Source organism: Artemia franciscana, chromosome 7, assembly GCF_032884065.1.
Source record: "Artemia franciscana chromosome 7, ASM3288406v1, whole genome shotgun sequence".
NCBI lineage: Eukaryota > Metazoa > Arthropoda > Branchiopoda > Anostraca > Artemiidae > Artemia > Artemia franciscana.
This window is the reverse complement of record NC_088869.1, coordinates 55775803-55790804: the sequence shown is the minus strand read 5'-3', so window position 1 is coordinate 55790804 and position 15002 is coordinate 55775803. Positions and strand designations below refer to the sequence as shown.

General features: G+C 35.5%; 1 protein-coding gene across 1 annotated transcript; it reads right to left on the bottom strand.

Annotated features, from left to right (window-relative positions):
• Positions 1-12858, bottom strand: LOC136029485 (KIF-binding protein-like). Its single transcript, XM_065707914.1, has 3 exons — positions 12008-12858; positions 6892-7158; positions 1-731 (listed from the first exon to the last, which is right to left on the bottom strand). The coding sequence occupies exons 1-3, from the start codon at positions 12127-12129 to the stop codon at positions 458-460; spliced, it is 663 nt and encodes a 220-aa protein (XP_065563986.1). The 5' UTR covers positions 12130-12858; the 3' UTR covers positions 1-457.
• Positions 12859-15002: the final 2144 nt, after the last annotated feature.

The window sequence follows — 15002 nt, the reverse complement described above, 5'->3', positions numbered from 1 at the left end:
TACTCAGAAACTTTTAAATGATAATGAGGTGAGAAAGTGCTGCAACTAGAAGAATAATTATAAAAAAGCCTCACATGCAATTCCTTGGCAACATGTAAATTTGACTTCAGGTGACAATCTGCTCGTGGATTACCGGAACAAAATTAGCAAACATATAAGTTGGAATGTGACCGTGGGGTGGTTTCGGAAGGCATGGAGGTCGTGGACTGCCTAAAAATCGTCAAACAACTTCGTAAAAAGAAAAAATGAGTCCAGTCCCCACAGGCGCCGAGAAAGAAAAAGGAAAGAAAGTAGAAGTAAGTAAAAATATTTACCCGGTAACCTAGCCTCAAAAATTATAAAGATTCCTTTTTTAACAATGCATGTAATGACAATATAAGCAACAGGAAGTGGCTGTCTATGACTGATCGATTGGTAATGGCCTAAGGACGAGAATTGCACCCAGCTCACTAATTTTTCAAGGATTCACCATTCTTTGGATTTTGAGACTAAGCAGCTGAACCATTTCAGTACAAATGGGAAGCTCCTCTGAGAGGAGATCCTTAGCAAGCTTGGAATTAGCACAATATTGTATCACATATTCGAAGTGTTCAATTGCTGATCGAAAACTCTGAATTATCTTTTTGGCGTCAGTCGAGTAGAACTTGCTAGTAAACCGTCCAATATAAAACCGAGCCAATAAAACTGGTCTAATATTGTCCTCTCCCAAGCTCTCCGTAATTTTGCCATTTCTATAAAGAAAAAACATTAATTAAAAAAAATATCTAAACTATTAAATTATATAAACGATTGCGTAGGTATATGATGATCTTGTTATTTCCATTGCTAAAATATTCATATATTAAATTCAATACTTTATTCCAATCAAAAAACTATATACAATAACAAGGAAAAAAGCAACATGACACGAAAATAGCTTATTCAGTTTCGAAAGGCATATAAAGAACACTTTGAAAAAAACAGTTTTTTGTACAAATGATAATAAAAGGAAGAATACATTTCTTGGAAGAGAAGCAAAGAGCTACTAAACTAAAGATGAGCATAAATAAAGTAATTTTTGTAAGTTTGAAACTACCATAAATCACCGTTAATAAATCAATGGAATCCAAAAAGAGCAGAGACTACAATAAATAACCGAGTCGAACTCGAAAGGAGCAGAAACTAGGATACACTCCTCTTGCCTTCTAAAGATAAGAACGTAATTTTCATTTTATTGAAAATAATCCTAATTTCGAGGTGCGTCCTATTTCTCATAAAATCTTAAAAAAAAAGAACAAAAATCACTGGTGATTGTCCGAAATTTCTTTTTCTCTACTTGGATTCAATTAGCTTTGCGAGTCAGCTATTTCAGTCATATGCAAGCTAAGATATGATAAGGTTGGGTGAAGTCTGGTTATAAACATCAGAAATGGGTTAAAAACCTAAACTAACCTAACCAAGTCTGACCTGTCATCATCAAACATTGCGCTAAACTGAAAAAGTTGACTGGCAACGCTGACTAAGTCCAAGGAAAAAGACGTATTTCGGATATTCATAAGTGAATGTAGATATTCACCAATTTTAGGACATTCACGATAACACATATAACCATAAATCTTGAAACTTTCTTAAATCGCCATCAGTAAATCAATGAAACCCAAAAAGAGCAGAAATTACAATAAATAAATCACAATAACTTATTGACGGCGGTTTATGGTGGCTTCACGTTTTAAAAACTGTTTGGCTTTGCTTCTCCTCATCTTTGGTTTCATCTAGCTCTTCACTTCTACTTGAATTTTTTTTTCTTGATAGTTTTTAAACTTAATATCTATTCGTTTTTAATCAATATAGTCTTTTCTTTGGCAAGTAAATGAGTATTTAAATCATTTCGTGTTTTCCCTATAGAATCTAGATTTTGGCTTACTATTTATATGTTGGCTAACTATTTTTAATAATACACACCCTTTTAAAAATCTGGACACACATAGAATCCTATGACTTAAGTTTTACATCTTTTCAATTTTCCCTTAAATATAAAACTTAATACCCTATTCTGTTCCTAAAACATCGTATCTATGCTATTTTGACAACCTGCATGCACATACACTCTTTTGGTTTAGTTTAATAGTAAGAGCAGCAGGAACAATATTAGTAGCCCTGAAAGTTTCCACTTAACACTCAGTTGTTCTTGAAATATTGCTGAGACGTCTTGTTGACAACCAGCATGCACATAGGGCCTTTTGATATAGCTTAAAGCAACATAAAATTTTCGTAGAAATTTCTGCTTTATATCAGATTCTAGTCCTAAGATACCTAAACAACCTGGATATCCAGATAGCCTGGATATCTTGACTACCTGGTTTATTTTTACAACTGGATGCAATTAGATTTTTTTATTTGGTTCAATATAAATAGTAGCTGTAAAAGTAGAAGCAAAACAAGGTAGTAACATTTGTAGTCCTGGGAGTTTCAACTTAATACCCTAAGGTGTTGCTGGGATATTGCTAATGCACCTCTTTGATAAGCCACATGTACATAGTGTGTTAGATTTAGTTCTACACTGGCCTCGCCATTCCCTGAGTTTTACTAATACACAAAAAAATTCTATGTAAAAAAAATATTAAAAGTGTTTATTTTATACCCTATTCTTATCCTAAGATATCTTAACAACCTGGATACCCTGGTAGCCTAGATATCTCGACAACAAGTTTTAGTACTACAACTAACATTGGCAATTATAGTAGTGATTGTAGTAGAAGTAATAGTATGAGCATTAGGTGCAGCAGTAGTTCTAGCAGTAGCAGTGTTAGTAGTAACAGTATTCACATTGTGCCTTTTGGCCTAGTCAACATTCCCTCCTCATGCCCTGATGGTTTCAACTTAATAGCCGATTCTGAGATATTGCTGATATGCCATTTTGATAACTTAATGGGCAGGCTATTCAAGCATCTCCGAGACCTCACGGAAAATAAAACTCCCACCTTGGGTCCCGTCCTGTCCAGGGATGGGGCACTTCATTCTGATGAAGGTTCTTGTCTTTAGCGTTGGAAGGACCACTTCTGTTCGCTCCTCAACTATACTAGACCATCTCTGCCTCCTAATGGTAGTCTCAGCCAACCTTGCAGTCAAAGACCTGAAACAGATGCTCCTCCAGACGAGCCTTTCAGCCCCTCAGAAATCGGATAAGCAGTAAAAAGGCCCAAGAATAATCCCAGAGCTGCTAAAATATGGAGGTCCTGAAATGCTCCTGTTTTTCCACACCCTGTTTTCTACAATCTTGCAAACTGAGATAATTTCCGAGGATTGGAGGAAGGGTGTCATCTTCCCCATATGGAAGAAGAAAGGCTCAAGAAGCGACATACTGTCAGTCCCTGGCAAACTGTTTTCAATGGTCCTGCTGGGTCAATGTCGGAATACCATTCGAAAAATCTTGCGACCGGAGCAAGCTGGTTTTATGTCGGGCCGTTCAGCCATCGAGCAGATTTTCATGATTCGACAAATAGTAGAGAAGATCACAGAGTTCCAACAAAAAGCATTTATTTCTTTCGTCGACTTCCGTGCTGAATTTGACTCAATCGAATCAAAAGCTCTTTGGTGGATTCTAGAGTTGACTGGCCTACCCGAGAAATATTCCAGACTTCTCAAGGAGCTGCACCATGGGACGGAGAGCAGTGTACAAGTAAATGGTCGGAACAGCCCGTTCTTTCAGATCACGACCGGGGTGCGCCAGGGATGTGCAGTGGCTCCAGAGCTCTTCAATGTTATCGTAGATTACATTATGATAAAAGCCACTTCACGTCTCAGCTTTAGGCTCAAATTGGAGATCGTGCCATCACAGATGTTGATTTTGCCGATGACTTGGCCATTCTGGCGGACTCCATGGAGCAGGTGCTGGAAGCGCTCCGAATTCTACGAGAAGAGGCTGCCAAAGTAGGACAGCATATAAACTGGAACAAAACTAAAATTATGGCCCTAGACCCGTCTTCTCCAATTGTTAACTCTCCAGTTAGCCTGGACAGCACCACTGGTATCGAGGTTATTCAAGACTTCACCTACCTGGGCTCCATAATTTCTTCAAATGGCTCGCTTCTCCCCGAGCTGCAAGCGAGATTATCCAAAGCGTCTTCTGCCATGGACAGACTGAATCGTCACCTCTGGCAAAAACCAAACATCAGTCGCACAACAAAACTGCGGACCTTCAACGCCCTAGTCGGCTCTGTGATGGTTGACGGAGCAGAGACATGGCAAGCATCAGCTGCAAAACTCAAGAAAATCGACGTTTTTCATGCGAAAAGCCTGAGGAGGATCCAGGGCCTACGATGGTCCGACTTCGTTAGAAATGAGAAGTTTCTGCAGGTCACAAAGCAGTCTTGGTTTTCGACTCAAGCAGCCGAGCTAAGCTTACGACGGTTCGAGCACCTGCTTCGAATACCACCACATCTACCCGCAAAGACGATCTACGACTTTAACCCTATCAAAGTCGGCTGGAAGCGACCTCACGGCCGACTGAAGAAACGTTGGTCCGACAGCCTGTCCGAGTCCTTGACGATGGCAAACATCAGACAGGGCGAAAAGCAAATAATCGCCATGGACCGAAGTGGATGGAGGAGGCAGACGTCACTCTCTACGCCGAGCAGCGCCCGGCAGGAGACTTAAGTCAAGTCTATTTTGATAACCTGCATACACATGTTTTTCGATTAGCCGAATATCCCTCTTTAGTCCCTGAATGTTCCACATTAATACCATTAGCCATAGTAATAATAGTACTATTACTACTTGTAGTAATAGTATGCACATATTTCGTTTTTGTTAGTTCAGCAAAGCCCTCAAAATGCTTAAAACTTTCAACTTAATATTCTTAACCGTTCTTGAGATACTGCTGATACGTCCTTTTGACAGTCTGCATACACTTGGCGTGTTTCAATTTAATTCAACATACCCCTCAATATTCCCTGGAAATTTCCCCTTTTACTCTTGACCTTAGTGCTGATGTTTGTAATAGCAGTAGAATAAGCATGTATATAGTACATTGTGGTTAGTTTGACCTCCTTCAATAAGCACTTAAAGTTTCAACTTTAATACTCTAGGCTGTTCCTGGGATATAGCTATTACACCCCCATAATAATCTGCAGCCACATAGCGTGTTTTTATTTAGTTCAACATTCCCTGAAATTATATAAGTAGTAGTCATCGTAGTAGTACCAGTTGCAGTAGTATGTAGATAGTGCCTTTTATTAAGTTCAACATGCCCTGGAAGTTTCAACGTAATATTCTAGACCATTCTACGATATTACTAAAACGCTCTTTCGGCAACCTGCTTGCACAGAGTATGTTTTGATTTAGTTTAATATCCCCCTAAACATTCTCTGAAAATTTCACCCTCCTACCCTAAGTCTCATTAACAATAGGCATAATAATCAATTCTCAATACCATTAGCCTAAGTAGAAGTAGTAGTCGTAGCAGTATTAAAAGTATCAATCGTGGTGACATGCACATAGTGTTTATTGGTTAGTTCAACAACCCCCTCAACAAAGTCCGAAAGTTTCGCCTTAATAATCTAAGCCGTTCCTAACATATTGCTTATATGCTCTTTTGACAACCTTCATGCATAGAGTATATTCTGATTTAGTTGAAACTCTCCCTAGACATTCTCTGAAAGCTTCACCTTGTTACCAATAGCGTCACTAGTTGCAGTAATCGTAGTAAAATGTAGATAGTGCCGTTTCGTTAGTTCAAAATCCACCTGAATATACCCTAAAAGCTCCTATCTGATAATCTAAGACGTTCCTGGGGTATTGCTGGTACGCCCTGTTGACAAACTACGGGTAACTGAAATTCAGTTTGAACTTGAGCATCTATTCTGCTTTCTGATAGCTTTATTTATCTTGGTATGCCCATTGGAAGAAGTATTAAAGAAACCATTAAGCTTGTAATTGAAAACCTTGCTAAAAAGATTCGAATTGCATATGCTTCGATTGCATCTAATATCACAAATTTTAGTCGGTTTCACCTTTCCAAACTCTACAACAGTCTAACTGTGCCCCATCTTCTTGCTATGTCCCCCATTTGGAATTTTTTTTCTGCTTCAAAAAAAAATTATTAACCAAATCTATTTTAAATTCGCCAAGTATCTGCTGCATCTCCCCCCCCCCTGGACCATTAATTCTTCTCTGGTACAAAAATTTAAATTGATTCAACCTGCAAACATTATTGATAAAAGAGTGGAAGATTTCACTCTTTTCGCTCTCTTCGTATAGTATGTAGTTATGTTTGTGTTTGTTGATTGTAATCTCTCTTTTCGTTGATTGTTTATTTTCTCTTTTTATTTATTTTTCTTCTTACTCTGTCACTAGGGCTAGCAACTCTCTTTTGTTTTCTTGACAGGCTAGGATCAAATTGAATTGAATAATTAAAAGCATTTTGCAATGTCTCCTGTGCAAAAGCACGAATGTACAAAAATGCCAAAAAGGTATGTTAGGTATGTTTGTGTATAATTTTCTGTAGTTGTTTAAGGTCTGCAAACTAGCCCATCCCCAAATATTATACAATCAGTAAAAAAATAGTTTAAAAGTACAAAAGAATCGCCTTCTTTCAGAAAACTTGAGGTTGAGTCCAAGTAAGTCGAGTCTTTAATTGAAATCAAAATTTAAATTAAGGTTGTTTTGAGTTTTTTTAATTCTGCTCGATTACGAATATGAAATATTAAATTCATGATCATTTTACTTGGTTCCCTATACATGGCTAATTTCGAGCGGCGAGCAATAAAAGCATTTTGGAAATGCCCAAAAAGCGATTAGTTTATTTCCAATACTAAATGTTTTATATTTCAGAGAATGGTGTCTCAGATTCCAAGCTCCTCCTCAACCTATTCCCCGAATTTCGCCCCTTGCAAAATTACACAACATACTTACTTATCTCTATATAGATCCAAAAATTCTGTGAAAACTTTAATTGCCTTTTCTGCTACTTGATTAGCTTTAACAACAGCTGGAAGTGTAGCATGGTCGTGTAGTTTCTTCAATACTTCAACTTTTTCCAGTTTAAGAGCAAACAAATCCGAATAAGTTTCCCCCAGCTCAAAATAGATTTGCTGAGCAACGTTCAAATAAAGTGTCTTATTCATTATTTTTAATATGTCTTCGAGCATATCAATCCTTCTTCTGTGCATCTTAGACTCTCTATAAAATAAACAAAAGTGAATAATATAATTCAAAAATGCATAACAAACAGAGAAAGAGTTAATAGTTCAAGGGGAGTATTTAATCCATATAGAAGAGCTATAACGGTTTATAAAATAAACCAAAGTGAATAACATAATTCAAAAATGCATAACAAACAGAGAAAGAGTTAATAGTTCAAGGGGAGTATTTAATCCATATAGAAGAGCTATAATGGTTTATAAAATAAACAAAAGTGAATAATATAATTCAAAAATGCATAACAAACAGAGAAAGAGTTAATAGTTCAAGGGGAGTATTTAATCCATATAGAAGAGCTATAATGGTTTATAAAATAAACAAAAGTGAATAATATAATTCAAAAATGCATAACAAACAGAGAAAGAGTTAATAGTTCAAGGGGAGTATTTAATCCATATAGAAGAGCTTCTCAGAATAATTAGTTTCTGCAGAACCTAGCTTTCCAATTAGTAAAGAAAATCAAACAGTAGCTTCCTTGATAATCATGAAGAACAACAGTAGAAGCTGAGAAATTACAGCTAGCTCATTTTTTAAATTTGATTCTCTTAACAATCTTGCTTTACCTAAATTACAAAACCAGTTATCCATTGAAAAATCACATCGCCATACAGGGATAGTTAAATTAGTTAAACATAGAAATAAACTTTTGTTTATATAAATCAAATTATAAGACATAAAACTAATAAACAGTTCAAATTCATTGATAGTGCACATTTAAAATGCATCGTATTTTTTCACAAGAGCTAGTGCAGCAAAATAACTACATCCTGTCGTTCGATTGTCTTGAATAATTTAGATTGGACGAAGTCGCATCAATTTCATCCATATTGAGCCAACATCGTTTGGCTTTTTTCATCAGATTTTCAAAATTACCCCAATTTAGTTTTGTGCAGTTTATGACCTAAGGCATACAGTTGTCCATGAACTGAGGAATGGATCTAATTTATCTAATATTCCCTTCAAACCCTCTGTGGAAATTCTGTCCTTGAGGTATACCTAAAGAAAAACAATTCTTGATGAAAAAGTTCTTAGAAATTTGTTGTCCGCCAAGAATCAGCTGAGACTGATCAAACAGCTTCCAAATATCCCTTTCAGGGGACTTCAGAACCGCCGTGAGCCATGAGAGCTTGATCCATTTAGCTGAAACCAAACTATTATGAGCAAGAACTAACAATGCTGTCGCGCAAGTGTCACGACGGACTCTATAGTTCATGGAGAACCAACAAATTCATTGATTATACTCAATCGAATCAACCCATTCATTGATTCTGCACGTTTAAAATACATCGTATTTTTTCACGAGAGCTAGTGCAGCAAAATCACTACACCCTTTCGTTTTGGTTGTCTTGGATAATTTAGATTGGACGATGTCATATCAATTCCGTCCAGGTCCAGTCAACATCGACTGCTACAAACTTGTCATAGCGTTTAGAGGCCTAAGACGAATATTCAGGCAAACACTTCAGGACATTTATAAATTAACTGAAGTCGTTTTTTTCTATTTTTATTACTGATTTAGATTACTACTTTCTTGTAAAAACTAGTTGATTTGAGGGACATTCATAAAAACCATACATTAGCTTTTTGTTAAAAGTTTAAGAGAAATGCAAAAACTGTAGCTATTCGAGTCCCACTGCATCCTTCTATTTATTGTTCTTCCTGAATTAAGAATCTATTGAAAATTCTCCTTTCCTCTTTTATTGTGGTAACCACAATAAAATGATCATTCGACTAAACCACTTTCAACTAAGAATTTAATCTGTCCTCGCCTCATAAAGTGGAATGGACCACAGAAGGGACTGGGTTTTGCCAAACGGCACACAATATTTTCGCCCGTGACATAAATGTTGCTAAGCTCACACATGTGGAAGGCTCACAGAAGGTATTTTAGGTCTTTTCATGTACTATTTATTGCTCTATTTTTGTAAATATATAGCCTATATAGTAAAATTCATGAAAAACTGAACTTCATGAAACAAAAAAAATGGGGCACAAATAAATTATTTTGCCTGTTGTCTCTTTTTTTCAAAATAAACATTCGCTGCTTAAAAGACATTAATCAAAAAAATTGTTAAAAGCGATGATACGGTAAATAGGTACTATGGCTAATGAAAAAAAACGCGCGTTTTTCGATTCCCTAATTTTAATAAACTAGTAATAGTTCTAAACAGAAGTACAATATATAGGAATAGGTGTGACAGACGAATGCTGGGCTCTTTGGTGATGTGTTGCTATAATTCATCAATCAGTTTTCTGCACCAACATGACCGATATAGCCATTTGAAGCCATGTGGAAAACGTGAATTAAGGTCTACATGTTCAGATCAGTTCAATAGTAATGAATCAAATGTTTAAACAGGTAAAAGTTTTGGTGTCACACGTGACTACAATGACGCAAACATATAATCTTTTGGCAATAGTGAAGTCATCAGGTTAAGACAAAAAGCTCTGCAAAAAAATTTTTTCAAGCAGTATTAATACAGTGGCTTCTGAAACTTTGAAAAGCAAAGATATAGCTTGTAAGCCAACAAGAGAGCAGTTTTAAGAAGAATAAGAGTATATTAATGAAAGTCTAAGCTGGACATGGAAATCACTGGATTTCCACAAAGAAACTCCACAAAGTGCTGTGTTCCAAATTTAAAATCCAGGCTTGTCGTAAATTCCTGAAACCCCAATGAAAGATGCCAGCTGTTTTAAACTAAATAGGCCTTGGAAAATACATCATTAGAATCTGATTATTATATTTGGTATCCTTGAACCCGATAGACCTAAAGTTCTAAAATCAACTTTTCTTTCTTTAAATGGGGATAGATTCCCAGTAAATCTATCAGACTGAATTGAAAGCTCAACGTATTCATTAGGAAGGCCTGGTTCTCAATATGTGGGTTACTCTCCTTTTTAGTACTAACATCCTTTTTTAATGCTATTCTGTCTACTTTTATTGGTGTTCCTGATCCATAATCTCTCCTCCTTTCCTAGAAGGTTTCTGTTTATCCTTAAGAACTGATGTACTTTACTGTAGCTTTTTTAGATCTTTTTTCTAGTCTTTTAAAATTATTTAATTTTCTCCTGTTATGGCCGTATTTCACTTTGGTTAGCTTTATTTAGCTTCTATTATAATTTATACAGTATTATTAATATTATATTATTTATCATAACACGAAATAACATTATTTATTTTATTATTTAGACTAATTATTGATTATAACATATTATTTATTATATACTATACTACATATTATAACAGCTTTATTTCTACGATACTGATTGTGTTGTTAAACAATACCAGCCAACGATTTCAGATCTTTCGTTTTAGCTATTAGTGTAAAATGTATTGTTATTGATTATTATTCAACAAATAATTTATAATTCGTGTTATTATTGTAAAAATGGGTGAAATACTCTTCTCGTCCAACACAAAATACCCGTCCGTCCAAAACTCAACCATTAGATAAATAATAACCTGAATTAGAAATTTTGCTCAACACAACTTACGAGAAAATAAGTACAAAATCTTGCTAATTAATTAATACATTAATTATTAATTAGTTTTCTATTTTACACATATTAGTAGCTTTAGTAATCATGAACATTAGTAAACATAAAAAACCTTAGTATTGAATTAGTACAACAAACTAGAATCTTTCATTGGTACCAAATACTGTACACAAAGGAAAATTGCTGACACATCGAAGTTTTTCTCAACTAGTTATTTCTTCCTTTTTTGTTGGTTTTTTGTTGTCTAACGAAAAAATAGCACAAATGTCCCATCCTAAATACCCTGACGGTTTTCGCTGTTTGTCAATCTTCAAAAAATTATTGGGAAAGACATTCAAATGTGACTACAAAAAATGCAAGCAACATTCAGCTCCCTAACTTTTTATTTTTTCTATTTTCTATATTTTTTCAACTAGTTATTTCTTCCTCTTTTGTTGGTTTTTTGTTGTCTAACGAGAAACTAGCACAAATGTTCCATCCTAAATACCCTGACGGTTTTCACTGCTTGTCAATCTTCAAAAAATTATTAGGAAAGACATTCAAACGTGACTACAAAAAATGCGAGCAACATTCAGCTCCCTAACTTTTTATTCTTTCGATTTTTTATATTTTTTCAACTAGTTATTTCTTCCTTTTTTGTTGGTTTTTTGTTGTCTAACGAGAAACTAGCACAAATGTCCCATCCTAAATACCCTGACGGTTTTCTCTGTTTGGTAATCTTCAAAAAATTATTAGGAAAGACATTCACATTTGACTACAAAAAATGCGAGCAACATTCAGCTCCCTAACTTTTTATTTTTTATATTTTTTCAACTAGTTATTTCTTCCTTTTTTGTTGGTTTTTTGTTGTCTAACGAGAAACTAGCACAAATGTCCCATCCTAAATACCCTGACGGTTTTCACTGTTTGTCAATCTTCAAAAAATTATTAGGAAAGACATTCAAATATGACTACAAAAATGCAAGCAACATTCAGCTCCCTAACTTTTATTTTTTCATGGCAAATAGCCATGATATTATAGCAGTTTTCGACGCCCAGCATAGGTGCATAAGGTCTGACATCGATGGCGGGTCATGGGAAAGGTAAGAGAATAAAAAACAAAGTCAGCTTTTTTGCACCTGTTTTTCTGGGAATTTCTTATCCTATTCTCCCTTGTGAGTTCGTAAAGCAACATCTCTACTATTTTTGAGTGAGAAAAATGTAATTGTTATAAGTCTAATTTTAATTTCAACGGTTAAACCTCGAAGTGTATTCCCTACATTGTTGATTTTATTCTATACATTCAACATTGAAAGATTATTAGGTTGAAATAAATAAAAAAAAAACTAACCTTCCATTATCTACTTCAAATTTAGCCAGTGACCGGTACAAATGACTATGTTCCTGTACAATTTCAAAATAATCTGTAGCCCTATCTTCAAGCGAATAATATGATTTAGCTGCATTCAGCATTTTTTGACCGTGCAAAAATATCACCCGCGCTTCTTCAAACGTTCTTGCTGTTTGAAAAGGAACATCTTCAAACCGTGCAATTTCAGCTTCCGGAAACCGTGGGCAGTTGAAGTGTAGTTCATGTTTTTCTACAGGAGTTTCTTGAACTAGTTCCCAGGAATGATCAATGAGCAGTAGGTCATATTTCGCCCAACATCTCTGAATATCAGCAAGACGATAGTGATACCTTTCGAGTCTAAAAGAAGTAAATGCAAATCAACTCAAACTCATTTGATTAACTATCAAATATTGAAATAATCTAAGACCAGTCTGACCATTCAAAGTAGTCAAAAAGGTGTGAAAGTTTATCTTAGCTATGAAAATTCAGATTCTGCGACGTGATATTCAAGCTTGAATCATGCTGAAATATCAAGCTAGTTTTAAACAGTATTTACGATAGAGGGTAAGTGGTCAAAAAGTCAAAGATGAGTCTATGCTTACCAGGAAGCAAGACTTATTAACCACCGATGTTTCTTAAATAAATGCAAGAAGCAAGCCATAAATCGACACACTGTATGAGACCCAAAATATTTTTACTTGAAAGATATACTCTACTACTACAATCGATTAAGTCAACACAACTGCGTATGCTGCTCCTCCATCAAAATATACTTAAAGCTTCTCTTTGCCACCACCACTCCATGCAGCTCCAATTTCCCTTATATCGTTTCTTATGCCTATTTTCACCCCGTTCGGAGAACACCTAATCTTGGTTTGGCCTGATATAGATGGCCAAAAAGCACAACGTTTGGTAATCTGTCATCCTTATATGTGGCCTAACTATCCCAACTTTTTTTATTTTAGTCTGAAGAGGTGAGATCAAACCGCAGATTTCGTACAGCTTATTGTTCGATATATGGCCAATCGAAAGAGGACCTGAAACTATCTTTAGACAATTCCTCTCGAAAATATTTACTAAATCTTCCTCATGCTTCAAAGCATTAAGCCCTGGCTATTATACTGCTTACACCTTCACTCTATCTACCGTCTTCATTAATAATACTATCCAAGTAAGTCAAGCTACCCATTTGATCGATATTTCCGATACCTAAAACCACCCGTTCACCCTCCTTTATTCCTAGTGTAAAAGATGAGGTCTTCTTAAAATTAATTTTCAAACCTATTCTTGCACCTTGAACCCTCAAAACCTCAAAATTCATTAATTTGGCTTAAAAAAAATTCCAGGACATTCAAATCATCTGCACAATCTGAGTTTTAGAAGAATCCCCGCCCCCGCAATTCCATTTGATATGTTCTTCCGTAGCAAGTACCGTGTTTGTTAGGAAAAGATTCCATCCAAATAACCAAGATAAACGGACTTAAAGTCCGAGTTTGATACCATCTTCTCCCATAGCCATTACCGAGTTCGTTAGGACAAAGTCCATCAGAATAACACATATAAACGGAAGATAGGATCCACCCTTGTTAACTTCTGATTGCAGAAACACATAAATAGTGTAAATAAAAAATAAAAAAAACTTTCAACTTACAGTAGAAACTCTAAAACATATTATGCCGAAGTGACAAAACAAAGATTAAGGAGAACCAAAACAAGGAATTTAAATTTGCCTTCTCTGGAGCCTGAAAGAAGCATACAGAAAAGATGTGTCAATTGGAGGTTGAAAAGTTCTTTAAGCGAAGTATCTATTATCCTTGTTTCCCAGGACGAGCTGTAATAAACCCGAGAAAAAATTTTACAAGTGTAGAACAGCCATTTAATCAATAGGATATACATACCCCATTTCCCCTAAGCATATACCTTCTGAAGAGGTTATTACAAACCTTGAAAAAAACTGTCATTTTGAATCGGTAAAAAATTCAACCTGACCCACAAGGTTTGTGTACGTTATACATGTTACTATGTATACATACCTAAACTTTCAAAATACAATGGTTTGCCAAGATTGCATAAGCCTTTGAAGTCCATAGTCAAAGTCCATAGTTTCCACAGTCGGCTCACCACCGCAAAAATTTGACAGATGGTTGGCTGGCATTTTATTGCCTTTTACTCTTAATAATGGGCACACAATAGAAAAAAGAACTTTGAGTAAGATTAAAAATTCCCATGCCTCATGAGGTATTAAACTCTGTAGTTTTGATGTTGTTTCCCTTTTCACTAGAATTCCAGTTTCTAAAATAACCTATATTTGGAAGAATGTTTTAGATATCAATGGGGCATCACTTTAGACGCTGATGACATATTTTTATGTTATCTTCAGAAATACAACATTCAAGCAAATATAGGGTATGCCAATCAGTTCACCATTAGCACCTACAGCACATTGAGAACAAGATTGTCCTTCAATAGCTTGATGATTAACAGTCATATTTCATATACCTGGATGACTGCTTGTCCGTTTTGATATAATCGGAAGATGAGCTCACATCTCTCCTCAACATTTTGAACCAACAAGAACCTTATGTTAAATTAGCAAAGGATATTGAGGCAAACAAAATCTCCCTTTCTTGATGTCGCCATCTCTAACTGGGAGAATGGATTTGACCCAACCATAAAATAGGTATCTAATGGATTTAACCCAACAATATGATAGGAACCTTATGGATTTGACCCAGGTGTTTTTTCACAGTTAAAAAAAGTTTGGAAGAATAGAAAGATAAGCCTACAAACCAAGATTAAAATATTGGAAGCTACAGTGATGACAGTGGTTAAATATGGCTCTGAAGCATGGACACTCTGAAAAGCAGATGAAAATTTACTAGATGTTTTCCAGAGAAATTGCCTACGGACTGTTCTGGATACCCGGCTGACTGACCGTATTTCAAACAGTAGGTTGTACGAAAAGTGTGGTTCAATCCCGCTTTCTGGGGCTATA